This window comes from Grus americana, chromosome 23 (genome assembly GCF_028858705.1).
Source record: "Grus americana isolate bGruAme1 chromosome 23, bGruAme1.mat, whole genome shotgun sequence".
Lineage (NCBI taxonomy): Eukaryota > Metazoa > Chordata > Aves > Gruiformes > Gruidae > Grus > Grus americana.
Genome location: NC_072874.1, coordinates 1,217,201 through 1,231,596, shown reverse-complemented (window position 1 = coordinate 1,231,596; position 14,396 = coordinate 1,217,201). Strand labels below are relative to the sequence as shown.

The 14,396-nt window shown below is 50.9% G+C and overlaps 1 protein-coding gene across 4 annotated transcripts in view; it reads left to right on the top strand.

Annotated features, from left to right (window-relative positions):
• Window positions 1–8,613, top strand: part of NFYC (nuclear transcription factor Y subunit gamma) — a 37,269-nt gene extending 28,656 nt beyond the window's left edge. For 3 of the 4 annotated variants that reach the window (XM_054802292.1, XM_054802293.1, XM_054802294.1), the window contains exons 6-10: window positions 1,465–1,638; window positions 1,953–2,111; window positions 6,266–6,373; window positions 7,119–7,178; window positions 7,715–8,613. In XM_054802292.1, the coding sequence (XP_054658267.1) occupies window positions 1,465–1,638; window positions 1,953–2,111; window positions 6,266–6,373; window positions 7,119–7,178; window positions 7,715–7,834 (621 nt within the window). In that variant the 3' untranslated portion in view covers window positions 7,835–8,613. The remainder of the gene's footprint in view (window positions 1–1,464; window positions 1,639–1,952; window positions 2,112–6,265; window positions 6,374–7,118; window positions 7,179–7,714) is intronic. The other variant, XM_054802295.1, reaches the window with a different exon arrangement.
• The last annotated feature ends 5,783 nt before the right edge of the window (window positions 8,614–14,396 follow it).

The following is a 14,396-nucleotide window of genomic DNA, read 5'->3' as shown; positions in this document are numbered from 1 at the left end:
ACAGAAACAGCCGCAGCTCTTCTATGTGTGTGGTTTTATGGTTAACTGAAGACATGTCCCGTCGAATATATATTTTAAGTTTGTTATTAATCCATCCCCCAGAGGATTTGATGAAGCAAGTAGGAATAATTAGTAAACTGCCATGCGTAGGAAGTATCGTAAGTATGTGATTGCAGTGGTTTGCAGTACCGTGGGATAGTGCTAATGTTTGCTCTGAGAGCCGGGCTTAGAAGTCGCTTCTTGATTACAGCCGACTGTGAACAGCTTCATCTTTGGAGGGTTATTTTCTGGTAGGGTACTGAGAAACATCCCAATAGTAAGTCTTTTCTTTAGTCGTTGACCCTCAGAGACTAGCGTCTAAGCGAACGGGCTCTTTTACTCGTGCCTGATGCCCATCTAGACAACCTATGTTGATCTTGTTTAATGTGAATTTTTCTTTTCCTGCCCAGTTGGATATACTGAAGGGAATCCATGAGCAAGCCTCACTTAATGCAAGGGAGTCAAGCAGACTTGTGTAAGTGGGAATCTACCATGTTGTAGCACGTGTAAACATCCTACACTCTCAGCTGTGAACTCGAGGTGGCTGGGAGAGGATTGTTTACGCCTTCTGCCATGGAGTGAACATCTGGTGAGCTGCATCTTCCGTAAGGTGCAAGATCCAACTGCTCCTCTGGGGAGCTTAAGAATTTTGATTCTTGAGTGTTAACGGCTTGCCACTTAACATAATCTCTGAAAATCTACTTCTTTGCCTAAAATGTCATTAATCATAAGGGGCTTTTCTCTCCTAAAGACATGGTTAGATAAAACAGCGGTATTACAGCCTGTGCTTCTGGCAGTGAGCTAGAGCAGAGCCTTTGGTTTCTTCACATTGTTGAGATATTCCTGCCACCAGCAGAATCAGGCTGTTAAGCCACAGTACAAAATGAAGTTGTTATAATTCTGGAAAAGCTGGATTTAAATAAATAAATAAAAGCCTGAAAGTGTACATCGTTCGTGACTTTTATTCCCAGGGGTTTAACATCGGAGCTAGATTGAGATTTTTGTTGGGCATGTAGGCTAAGAAGAGGGGTTTGTTGACAGATGAGGCTTTGTAAGTCTTCCTGGTGCATTTGCAATTCGTTCTGTGTTAAGATAACAAGTAATGATGGAATTTACTGATGAGGAGTTGCGTGGTTTTCAACTATGGTAATTTTACTCATTTGCTTCTCATAATGAAATTGGTGGCTACATTATTACATGTAGGGTATTGGAAATGTGTTTGATTTCCATATAGCTGAATAAATGAGGAAGCCTATTCTGATTTATCATTTCAGATTTGTTTAGTTAAACTGTTACAAACAAGGTATTAAAGATACTTTCCCATGGAGCGTGCTTACGGGGGGGGGGGATGTTTCAGCTGTGGTTGGGGTGTTCGGCTGTTGATCTGTTCCCTCCCCATTTACCTGTCTTTCTCCTGTGCTGCAGGAAGAGGTGCGTCAGGCTGTGACCCCAGCTGAGCCTGTACAGTATTATTTCACACTGGCTCAGCAGCCTGCTGCAGTGCAGGTTCAGGGGCAGCAGCAAGGACAACAGACCACCACGTCCACCACCACTATCCAGCCAGGCCAGATCATCATCGCCCAGCCTCAGCAAGGGCAGGTGAGCCATGAGCAGTAGTCAGAGGCTCTGCACCCCAGTGGAGCCACCAAAACCCTCGACTCGCCCGTATTGCAGTGTCCCGTTCTTACTGCTCAGAACGGTCAATAACGATGTAGAAATGTGTTTTCTGGTCATGACCAGGTGCTAAGATACCGTAATAACAAGGGTCATAACGGGTTCCCTCCGTGGTGACTTAAGCATCAACAAGTACCAGTGGGTCTAGGAAGTCATCTGTCTAGTAGAGTCTTTGTACCTTGCGCCTGTTTCACTTGGGTTCAGTTCTTGCTTGGTCCTTATCCCTGTTTTGAATGCAGACCACCCCCGTGACGATGCAGGTGGGAGAAGGCCAGCAGGTACAGATAGTGCAGGCCCAGCCGCAAGGACAGACCCAGCAGGCTCAGAGTGGAACTGGGCAGACTATGCAAGTCATGCAGCAGATCATCACCAATACAGGAGAAATCCAGCAAATACCGGTAAGACTTTACCAGTAAAAATGTGTAACGGTCCTGTGAGCAAACCGTCTGCTGGTGTGACGGTAGATGTATGCTTTTTTAACAGTAAGAGGAAGTTTGGATCGAGTGGTGTGTTTCCTGCACTAGAGAGGAAAACTAACGGGGTGTGACACGAAGAGGGAAATAAATCTAACCTATCTAGCGTAGACTCACTGCCCACCCCCAACACTTTCCCCTGAGTGAAATACTTATGATTAGGAAGCAATAAATAAAATATTTCCTGCATAAACCTTAGTTCTTTACTACAGCATGGTTTCAATAAAGCATAATTAACTTCTTTTGCTTTTACTCGGTTCTGCCTCTGCAATGTGAAGTCGTGACCTGGCAGACTGAGTGGGAAAGGTGCCATCTGTGAGTTATTAATAAACTTTTATGTTATAAGAAATATTTCTACAAAATACTTGGAGCTAGTTGGAAGAATGGCTTTGCAGAACCAGAACATAGCTCCTCACTTTCACATCAGTATAGACCTGCTGTCGCCTGAAGAATGGGATTTTGAGTAACCAACATCAGCAGTAACATTCTGGCAATGTGGCCTAGGTAAACACGTGGGTCAAAAAGTAGTCACTTTTTCTCCCCCCTCTCTGTAGCTCATAGTCACAACAAGGCTGAGTCTTTTGGTTCCCATCTGGAAAATTTCACACCTCTTTAAGAAAAAAAAAAAAAAATCCATCCAGTTCTGTGTACTTAACCAGCAACCCAAAGGTCAGACCAAATGACCAAGACAAGCGTTTCACTTTGTCTTTGATTTCTGTTATCAAGAAGTGTACCCACAGCCGTGGCAGAACTGATCTTTCACACAGGTTTGGCTTTTTAAGATTTGCTAAGCTTCCCTCTGTACATCTGGCAAATGTTTGCGCTTTGACATAGCATCTTGAAAAAGGTTTAGATTGTGGTTGTTGCCAGTTTTTTCCAATTCACTTCCAAATTCTTTTAATCTCTTAAGTCTTCAGCTCATTCCTACTGCTTGGCTTAAGGTGTTGGTCAGAAAGGAAGTGAATTGCTTGCCAAATACGGTATTTTACCATAAGCAACCTTTTTTTTTTTCTTCTCTGCATTCTCCGCTACCTTTCTTTTACATTGTCATGATTTAACCCAGCAGGCAGCTAAAACAACCACACAGCCGTTCACTCACTCCCCCACAGTGGGATGTGGGAGAGAATCAGGAGGAAGAAAAAGGGTAAAACTCATGGGTTGAGATAGAAACAGTTTAATATGACAGAAAAGGAAGAGAATAATAATAATGATAAAAGAATATAGAAAACAAATGATGCACAGCACAATTGCTCACCACCCGCAGGCCACTGATGCCCAGCTAGTTCCTGAGCCGCGGTCTAAACCCCTGGCCAGCTTCCCCCAAGGTCTATACTGAGCATGACACCCTATGTTATGGAATATCCCTTTGGCCAGTCGGGGTCAGCTGGCCGGGCCGTGTCTCCTCCCAGCTCCTTGTGCACCCCCAGCCTCCTCGCTGGTGGGGTAGAAGCTGAAAAGTCCTTGACTTAGTGTAAATATTGCCTGGCAACAACCAAAACATCAGTGTGTTATCAACACTATTCTTGCCCTAAATCCAAAGCACAGCACTATACCACTACTAGGAAGAAAATTAACTCTATCCTGGCCAAAGCTATGATACATTCTCTTTTTTTTCCTTCCTTTCTGCATGAAAGTCTCTCCAAGATACTTGTTCTTCAAAGCATTTTGGAAGGAGATCTCCACCTCCAGCCTTAGTGAATCCGTTACAACTGAATGTTGCAGCATCCTCCTTTGGTTCAGCTATAAAAGACCAGTTCAGACTGGTTTTCCAGGTGCTTCCAGTGAATGCTTAACTCCCTAAAGAAGGGGGCTTGGAGATCTGCTAGGAGAAAGAATTCTTTATAAAGTAGCTGTGAGGGGGCCATAACCTTCCGCAGAAAGTACCATTCTCCACGTAGGTGGATCCTGTTGCAAGTGGTACTGTGTTTTAGGAGTGTGAGACTGGAAGCTTTTTAATTAGTGTCTGGTTTTGGCCAAGCATTATGCTTCTACCTCCCTCTTGCCTGGGAGCATCTAAGAACAGGTTCCTGTGAGTGGTCCTCAGATGCTTCTTGTGCTGCAGACATGAGACACAAACTGCCAAGTGCCGGAGTGTGGGATCTTCTGTCTTTGGGGTACTTGGGTCTCTTAACAAGTGTGAGACTGCAAAACAGAGCAACTTAGGAGCAGTGTTTGAATGAAATAGTCACAATTTGCACTTCTGTATCTAGCAGAGATGCTGTTTGGACTGTAATTAAGAGGATTCTTCTTAATCACGGTGTGTTGAAGAATCGCAGTTCGTACTGAAGGAAGCAGCTTGCTCGCTTCCAGCAAGTGAAGTAAAATGGAACATGGAGCCATGCACTTGCTACACGAGCTTTTCAGTGCCCTAACCCAGAAAGCGTTTTTTGTTTGGTTTCACAGAATTGCAGTCATTGGTTTCCTCAGTGCTGCTGTCTGTTCTGCTCTTTCCGCTGTGCTTGTATTATTTTTCCCTTGAGTTTCCTTCCTATCTTGATCTAGTTAATGCTGTCTTCTGATAGTTCCTTTTCACTCTGGTATCTGTTAGAGTTCAGCAAAGAATCTTTCACAACACAAACATGACAGTTTGAAACACTCACAGAACTAGTAGTGCCTCTGGTGATTGCAGAGAATCTTACTAATGTTCTTTGCTGGTTTTCCACATGCTCCTGATGCTCTGTACACTTCTCTACTGTGATTTACCGTTTACTCTAGGACCACGGGTTGCCTGTGGAAAGGTGGCTTTTATTTTTTAAAAACTGAGAAAAGCCTGGAAGTGTTTATGTCAATTAAATGATAATCATTTGTTTGTCTGCATTAGTTTTGTGTTAAATTTAATCTGTACCTTAGCTAGATCTCACTGGGCAGGTTCTTTGGAGCTTACTCTCGTTTCTGGAAGAATGCTCTTTCTAAATCGCTTTCATCCATTCCATTAGTAGCGCAGTTAAAATCTATGTAGGAAGCCCCCAGTGTGGAAAACATGATCTGCAGGCAGATCTTGGTGCAGAAGCAAATTCTTTATTGAAATGTTTATGCTCATGTGGAGTTTATTTGCTCTTGAAATAATATTGGAGCTTTTAGACACAGCTGGTGAAGTCAGCGGCGTTTGCGTAAATGCCAAGACTGCATTCTAGGCACTTGAACCTTTGTCAGTGAGCAGTTTTCAAGTATTTTGTATGTCCTTCTTTCCCCTTTTTAAAAAGAAAAAAACCTCAAAACCTTTTTTATTTTTTAATATAATTAACCTTAAGGCTGTGACTCTGTAAATGTACTGAAGTTAAATACCACTGAATGAAAAATTCAACATTAGTATCAATCATACTGTGACCTTTTTATTGCTTCTCAGATGTGCGTTAGTAGTATTTGCTGTTTATGTCACAGAAAATGCAAGATGAGAGCTGAGGTTACCTTGATGTCATTGTCTTCATATCCCACTCCTCCAGGCATCTAACCTTGCAAGATCAGGGTTGTAGGAAATAAATTTGCATTTGAATGTTACACACAAGGTATTGACACAGAAAGTATTTGCCTTTGCCAGGTGGGGGTTGACGTATATTGGCAGAAAGTTGCATTAAAGCTTCCAAATGTTACCTTGCAATATTCCTGGGGTTTGTCACCTCTGCTGTCTTTATGTGAAAAATTCCCATATATTCTTTTATATTTTTTTGGCAGGATATAATAGGAGTGTCATTATGTGCAGCTAGCTCATAATTTTCTTTATGTGAAATGATGCATCAAAGTAGTAACTCGATTCTTGTAACAGAAAAGAAAAATAAGTGTTCTCAAAGCTCTCTGAAATTTAGCAATTAATATGCTTTAGCTACTAACTGACCGCTCCCGTTCTGGAGAAAGAAGTAATGCTGTGCTTCCTTGGGGTCTTACTTCAAGAACCTGCAGGAGTTCTGTGGACTTCAGTCATGCTTTGGCAGGGTCTGTGATAGTTTCTCATCAACGGAAGCTTCCCGGTGTCATCTATTGCTCTGGCTTCTGTTGTGGAAACAAGAAGGCAAGTTTGTGTGTTTCAGGTTACACAGTTATCTGTTTAATTTTCTTTCCCTGCCCCCTCCGCTTGTCTCCAGGTTCAGTTGAATGCTGGCCAGCTGCAGTATATCCGCTTAGCCCAACCTGTGTCAGGCACCCAGGTAGTCCAGGGGCAGATCCAGACGCTTGCAACCAATGCACAGCAGGTACGCACTTAAAACAGCAGGGCGGACATTAACTGTTAAAGTGGTGTTCCCTAGCTCCTGAAACTGCAAATTCCAGTCAAATTTACCAACTCTTGGGCTAGGGTTCCTGCATTTCTTTTCTTCCTGTTACCTTCATCAGAATAATAAAGCACGGGGCATAGCGGAAGTCTCCTTTACCTATCCATGAAAGGTGCATGCATATATGTGTGTGTGTGTCTCGCTGTATAAAGCTCATGCTGCTTCTGAGCTGATTGCAGGTAAAACTTCAGTTCATCAACCTTCTCTTTACTTCTGCTCCTTCTGGCTGGGTGAGGGAGGAGCAGCAGCACAACCTCTCGGGAAAGCTGTTGCAGAGGTGAAACATCAAGACCAGCGTTGCTGCCGGCAGGTTGTCTCATGTTCTTGTTGAGACTGGTCACTAAGGGATTCTTCTCTGCCTTCAGAGGATAGGAAGGCTGCTGCTTTTCTGTGATCCCGGAGGCCGTGTTCTCCTCGTGAAAGTCAGAGAGGACGTGCTTGTGTTTGGTTTGGAACGGCTGAATTTCATGTCCTTTGTTCTTGACTTGCGGTTAGCACCAGCATGACTGCGGGCTGGCGGCATGAGCCGTATCTTACCATGTGGTTGGGTAATGAAGTTTGAAAGAGTCTAAAAGCTCTTGAAAGGCAGCAGCAGCAGAATATTGTTAGTGGGGTTCTGACCCTCTCCGAAGTGCTGTCAGTGATCATCCTTCTCCTGTCCTTGTAGATAACGCAGACGGAAGTCCAGCAAGGACAGCAGCAGTTCAGCCAGTTCACAGACGGACAGGTAAGAATTTGGAGTTCATTGGTGCAACATCCCTTTGAAGTCAGGGGCTGGAAAGACTGTTCTAAAGTTCACATGTTCTAGCAAACTGGCTCCTCCCGATAAAACACTGCTACTGCTACCAAACCTTAACCAGGAGCAGGGTAAGTGCCATTCTTAATTCGGGTGGATTCTTTGTGTTCTGCTGCCTTTGCTCCAAATGAATCTCAGTCCCTTGCCCTTTGAGTGGGATCCGGTTTAGTCCGAACCAGTTTAGGAATAAAGATCTTATGCAACAGTCAATAGCTAGATGTTAAGTAGCCTGAACTCAATTTGGGCATCAGAAATTCACGGCATTACTTTGTTACGATTTAGTAACAAACGTCTAGTGGCAATTTGTGGTCTGGTTTTTGGGGACAGGTTTTACTTGGACCTGAGAGTTGCTGTTAACGCCACTGCTAAACTTGCAGGGTTAATGCACGGCGTGAGCTTAGAGGGAGCTGGTGCTGGGTGTGATGAGAACTGACAGTCCTTTCTTTCCCTGCTTCTGTCTCTGCCAGCAACTTTATCAGATCCAGCAAGTGACCATGCCTGCAGGCCAGGACATCACCCAGCCCATGTTCATCCAGTCCACCAACCAAACTTCAGACGGCCAGGCCGCACAAGTGACAGGGGACTGAACAGGGACGTCGCAGCAAGTAATCTCTCTGCGCGGAAACGAACGCGTACCAGCCTGACGTTTGCCATCCCAACCTGGTCTGATGAATACATCTGCTTCTGTGTATCTGTACTTGATATTAAGCCTATAGTAGGCTGCAATCTCTGGTGCACTATACACCTTCCTCTGGTGGGTATGAGAGAATATCCAACAGACACTGTATGCAATATTTTTATTTTTAGAAATCAATATTTCACTGTATTCAGCTGCTTGTTCAAATCCATAAAACCGAAAGAGAACTAATCAAAAGGAAGTTGTAGCATCTCATTGAACAATATGTAAAATGTTTTTATCTAGTAAAATTATTAAAGGGTACTGCATCTGGTTTGTTGTAAGAGCTTTATTCCTGGTATTCTGTTTGTATTTTTTCTCTGAATAGAGCTAGATTCAGTCCTCCCATCTCAATGGTTTATTAGGGGTGTATGGGGGGAGTGTGTGTGTGTTAGATATGCCTCTCCTGCCTCCTCTTTTGGTGAGCTGGAGCATTGGCTATATGCAGCTCAAGGGTAGGGAGTAGGGGAGGAGTAATTAAAGAGGAAAAAAAAAAAAACAAACCCCAACATTCCTTGTATTATGACTGTGTTTTTGAAGGGCGAAAGATTCTTGACTTTGGCTTGGTTTATTCCAGAAACACTAATGGAAGTCTGGACAAACCCCAGCCCTGCTGTTAACTGTTGTACTAGCTTCAGTCGATGCATGTAATATAAGCTTCATAAAATGAAATAAATTTCCTTTGTAAGATAACGTGTGTGCTTTCTTTGAGATCCAGTGCCCAGTCTCAACCTGCCAAGCAAAGAGCATCCTGAATCCGTGGAAAATACTACACCTGAAGTAGTGAAACAAGCAACAGGGCTTAAGGGTGGTGGTGAGAAGGGCTCAAGTGACAGGAGGGGGGAGGCTGGGGGTCTGCGGGTGCCAGCCACACCGAGGGCGCTCCGTGCAGATGTGGTACTGTGATTTGTTCAACTGCAGGTACCAAAGCTGCGCTGTCTCCCTGCGGCTTCCGTGTCTGGTGTCCAGCTGAACCAGGGAGGAGTTTGGGGCAGGTTTGAGCCAACTCCAGAGGTCAGGTTTAATTAAACACGCTGCAGGGATCCTGGCAGTGTTAGGCTAAGTTTAGGTCTTGGCTAAAAGAGAAGTGCGAGTTTGTAACCGAGAACCTTTGTGCGTTCAAGCAGTCTGACGTAGTTGGCGCTTTGTCCAGGAGAGCCTGCGTGGCTTTGTGCAGTGCCCTGGCAGAGCCAGCGCTGGCACTTGTTTATTTTTCACTGGCAGAAGCAGCAGGCTTGCCATGGGTGTGCGATGAGAAGAGGCTGGCTGCTCCCGCGCGTGCCGTGTATCGCAGCGCCCAGGTGCGGGCTGCTTAGCCCGGGTGAGTTCTGTCCCCAGCTGTGGGATGCGGGGTGGGAAGCGCTCGCCTTGCCCGCGTGAGAACTGCGGGGGGTAGCTGCTGCCGGGGAAGGAAAACTCCACTTCAGCACTTGGCTGGTGCAAACTGCTAAATCTGGGCCAGGTTGTTCCAGTCAGGCCGGGGAGCTTGCTGCATTACCTGCACCTCCTGGGCTTTCTAAATGTCAATTTTCGCATTTCTTTGACTTTTTTTCCCGATCCCGCAGTGCCGGGGAGCCCACAGCGCACTGCAGCAGCAGCGGAGCGATGCGGCCTGGCGCCTTCCCGAGCATCAGCCCTGTGGTACCGCAGCCTTGTGCGGGCAGAGCCGGGGACGGGCCCCGGAGCAGCATCTCCTGTGCACCGAAAAGATGAAGTCGCGGCGTGAGGGGGAGAAAAAGTACTTTGCGTGAAAGTTCTCTGTGTGGGACCGGCCACGAGAGGGCACCCGTGGGCGGCTGCTGCCCGGGAAGGGGCTGGGGGAGCCGGGCTGGCCGGGTCGGAGGTACCTTCCCCCGGAGCCGGGGCCAGCGTGCGGCCGGTAGCTCGGGTCCCCGGCAGCCCGATCCTCTCTGTCCTCCGGTCCGAGCTGCCGTCGGTCCCCGGCAGCCGGATCCTGCCCCAACAGAGGTGCCGTGGCCGGGCTGGTGCTTCCCACCGCGGGGAGGGGATTTGGATCGCCTCCCAGGCCGCTCCGCTGGCAGAGCATCCTGCCCGCTTGGGCCGGGAATCGGCTTGTGAGGACAGAGCCGTGGAGCAGGCAGCTGCCTTGCCTTATCAGCCGCTGGCAGAGGTAGCGAGCGAGGCTCTTCTGAAGGAAAGCTCCTTACCCAAAGAAGTTGTGTTTGCTTGAAATAGTTTAAATTTGAATGGGAATAAATTGCTTAAAGGACAGAAAATGGGAGTGAGACGCTGCTCCTGAAAGGACAGTAGTTTCCGTGAAAGCCTCTACCTCTAAGTGAAGGGGATGCTGGTTTCAACACGCTCGGTATCACCCCGATGGTCGCCTGAAGTCTGATCTCATCCAGGAGTGTGGGCACTTAGCGGACAGTTAACACTGAAGCTGATCGTGCTAATATTTAGCTAATAATGGAGATCAGACGTTGTCTGCGCTCCCAGAGGAGTGCCCTAGCTGACTTGAACAGGAAAGGTATTTTGAAGAGAGCTGACATCGTTTGTCTGTCACAGGTACTGTAAACCTCAGGCGTTAATAAGAGCCAAATCTTCCGTATAAGGACACGCGCCTTCGTTTGATCTTCCAAGGGAGCATGATGACAAATTGAGTGGCGTGGGGCGATGCAGAAGGAAACGCGCGTTCCCCGAGCGGCTGGGCGAGCCATGGCACCCGTGGGGAGGGACACCGGATCCTCTGCGGGCAGCTCGGCAAGTGCCACCAGGCTGTGCGGCAACCGCGGTGGGTGACGATGTGTGAAGGTGGCAGGGGTAACCGCACCCCCAGGGACCCGGGGGATGAAAGCTGATGAGGAAGCAGCGCTTTTCCTCCCAAGGAGCGGTTTCAGTTTCCGTTTCTCCTCGGGGGTGATGAGCTAAGCACAACCCCCGTGTGGGCAAGCACCGAGCCGCTGACGCTCGGGAACTGGCCCACTCAGTTTACTGCGGGGTTGGCTGCTGACGGCTGCCCTTCCCCGGGGCTGCTGCATCTGGCCACCCTCTGCCATGGAAAAACTCGCTGCGGTGAAGGTCACGCTGCCGCCGTGGGGACCGGGAGCTGAGGGCCACCGGGTACGTAAGGAAAAGTACTCGGGTGAAGCTGCCCCACACTCTGGGTTTACCACTTGCAGCGAGTGCCAGCAAACCGTGTTTCCTCGGTTCCTCTCCACTGCCACCGCTGTGGGACTCTCCTCCATCTTCACAGGGACCTGGTGCTGCTGGAGGAATTTGGTTGTGAACCATCCTGAGGCTGCTGAGCCAGCGCCCCAGAGCCCGGGGGTGCAAAGTTTTCTTCAAGTCCTCGTCCGTTCTTCCTTCCTCGCCTTCAGAGCTGGGAAAAAGAGCCAGGTCCCTGACCCGTCCTGCTCCCCGCGCAGGCGGTGTTGGGGCAGGCGAGGCGGAAGCATCCCTGTTCCTCCCGTGGGGCCGCTCCGGGACGTGCCCCAGCTCCCAGCAATGCTGGCGTCGCTCCGAGCTCAGGGTCAAGGCAGGCGAGCGCTGACACGGCCCCGCAGCAGCGCCGGGACCCGGGCTGGGGCTTTGCCCTGGCTTTGGGGCAGCGCAGCCCTGTGGCCCCCAGCCCGGAGGGGTCCCCATCCCGTGCCCGGCGGCAGGAGGGTTGGAGCCCTCCGAAGTGAGGCCGGGGCATCCCAGTCACTTGTTTGTCAGAGCGTTTGCGGGCACCGACGCCAGGAGCTAATTGCCCTGGGCGGAGGCCAAGCCTTCAGCAGAAGCAGGTGCTCTGCAGCCCTTCGTGCGCCGCTGCCAGCGCTGCTGGCTGTCCCCAGTGCTCGCCCGGCTCCCAGGCAATGCCAGCAGCCCTGGGTCCCCCTAAGGTCACCTCCCTCCAGCTCAGCCTGTCCCAGCCACCGAGCACCACATCAGGCTCCCTCGCACAGAGGGGGCTGGTGCATCCTCCCCTCCGTGATGCCTCCCCAGCTCTGCCCAGGACTCCCCAGCATCCCCCCATCCAGGGAGCCAGGCTGGGACTTTGCTCCGGTTCCCATGCCCGAGCAATGAGCCCCGGCTCCCCCCCGGTCCCCTCTCCCCAGCCAGCAGCCCTGCAGCTGCATACCAGGACTGCAAAACTTACTGGAAATCCTGTAGATGCAAATCCTGGCCTCCTGTCCGTGCCAGGAACTTGAGCTGCAATCCCAAGAGGGCAGCAGGCTCCAAGCACGCAGGCCTCCCCGCTCACCATCACCCGGCCTCGAAAATCCTCTTTAAAGTTTCATCAGGGCCGGGGGACGTTAGCGGCTCTGTGGGACCCCAGACAGGCGAGGGGCGAAGCCGGCAAAGCCTGGGACAGTTTCCCGAAACCTCCACTGGTTCTGATGGCTGGGTCGGTACCATGTTGATTCGGACTCCCCGGCTCCGTCCGGAAACCTCCCAGCCCCAGGATTGATGGAGGTTCCCAGGGTCTGGGCAGGTGACAAGGTGCAAATGGGACCTGCCACTTCCCCATGTGCGGTGACCCACAGCACCAGCTCAGCACCAGCTCCGCGTTCCCATTAACCCACCCCGGGGTGCTCAGTGCAGCTGGGAGCAACCGGCATCGCTGGCCCGCACACCGCACAGCTGCACCCGCAGCCTTGCAAAGATTCCTTCACTACCGGGGGCTGCTCGGGGTCTAACCTGCAACAGCAAAACTGCAGGAGACCAGAAAGCGACTGTATGGGAGAGGGTGGCTGGTGGGTGGTGGTAGCACGCATTCTCCCAGCAAACAATTTAGAGAAGTCACGTCTTTGTTTAAAAAAAAAAATCAGCAGTTCTTCTTCACTTACAAACACAGCTCTGCCCATGCCTCCCTGGCAAGCCCGGGACATCAGCCTGGATATTCCCCATCCAGCTGCGAAGCAACCGCAGGAATAAACCAACTCCCACCTCCCCGACTTCTCTCAAGGAAGCGCCCACCTTGGTGGAAGTCCTTTCCAGGTCACCTTAACCCTGCCCCCTCTGCAGCCTGGAGACTTTAATCAATCACCAGGTGAAACCTAAACCTTGCAACAGAGGGGAATACGCTGAACCAAACGGCAGCCGGATGAAGGTCAGGGTGCTCCCGCTGCGGTGGCTTGGCTGCGGGGAGCGTCTGCTGGGGGGGCGAGACGTGCTGGAGGGAGCTGTGAGCAGCCGGGGCCACGCTCCAGGGGCTGCGTCCCCTTGGGGAGCACGTTCAGAGGGGCTGCAGGGGAGCATGGAGACACCATGGATTCACTGGAGAGAATTTGGTTCGGATTTATGGGATTTCAGCATCCATGGACACAGCTCTCGTCCCCATCTCCCTGCCGTGGGTTTGCGTGGCAGCGGGAGGGAGAGGTGTCCTCAGAGTGGGGGTCCGCAGGCTGGCTCCTGGGGTGGGTTTTACCAGCACCATTTCCCCTGTGCCTGAGTAAATAAAATTGTCTATTTATTGTGTATGTTTCCCAAGACCTACCAAATACCGCAGTGCTCATGAGGGCCCGCGCCGGTGCCAGGATCTCCAACTGCCCCGTTAAATAATTCACTGACCAAAGCCTTTAACTTGCTCTCCTCTCCAGGAGCACAAGCCCTGGGCACCCACGCAGGGTGGGGGGACCCAGCTTCTGCAAAGGCGCAGAGAGCGTGTGGGCACAGCTGGGACGGGGCACCTCCGACCCCGGCTTGCTTGGAAGGGGGACGCCCAGCAGCATGCCTCAGTTTCCTCATCTCTCAGTGAGAGGTTGTGCGGAGCTGAGGGGAATGAGGTGGAGGAGCAAAAAGCTGTGGGTGTTGGCTGGGAAACACACTTGGAGCCCAGCTCAAAGCTGAGTCTGCAGAGGATGGATAGGTGTGGGCGTGGGTGAGCTGTGCCCGCTGCGGGGACCCCGGGGGGAACGGGCTCCGGCAGGACTCCTGGTCTGGGAGGGGGAGGACGAGGCCCTTCCCTTCCCAAGCAAGGTGAAGTCCCTCTGGGTGTATTTGGTGTCCCTCTAAACCACGGTGCTTCCAGCAATTCCTGGACCTAGAGCAAAGGAGAGGAAGGGGGGATGCTCTGGCCTGGGGTGCTCGCTGCCAGACTGCCTGAAGGTTTGGTGCTGGCTGGCTCGGGAAGCTCGTGCCTGGGCAGCTCCACGCCTGGAGCCCACGGACACTCGCTCCAGAGATGCTCCCTCCAGAGACGCTCGATACCGCCTGGTTTGGGATGCTCGCTCGCGGGATGCTCCACGCCCCGCGGTTTGGGATGCTCGCTCGCGGGATGCTCCACGCCCCGTGGCCAGGACGCTCTCCACCCGGCGCTGTGGGCAGCAGGAGGTCCCCGGTCCCCAGGGACCTCGTGGGGAAGGGTCCCCCCAGCCGGGCCGGGGGTGACAGCGGGGGAAGCCAGCAGTGCCCCTGCCCCTCCGCCATCCTGGGGCTGGTGCTGCTGCTGCGGGCGGCCCCGCGTCCGTCCCCGTCCCCCCCCATCCCCATCCCCATCCCCATCCGCCCCGTCCCGGCGGAGCCCC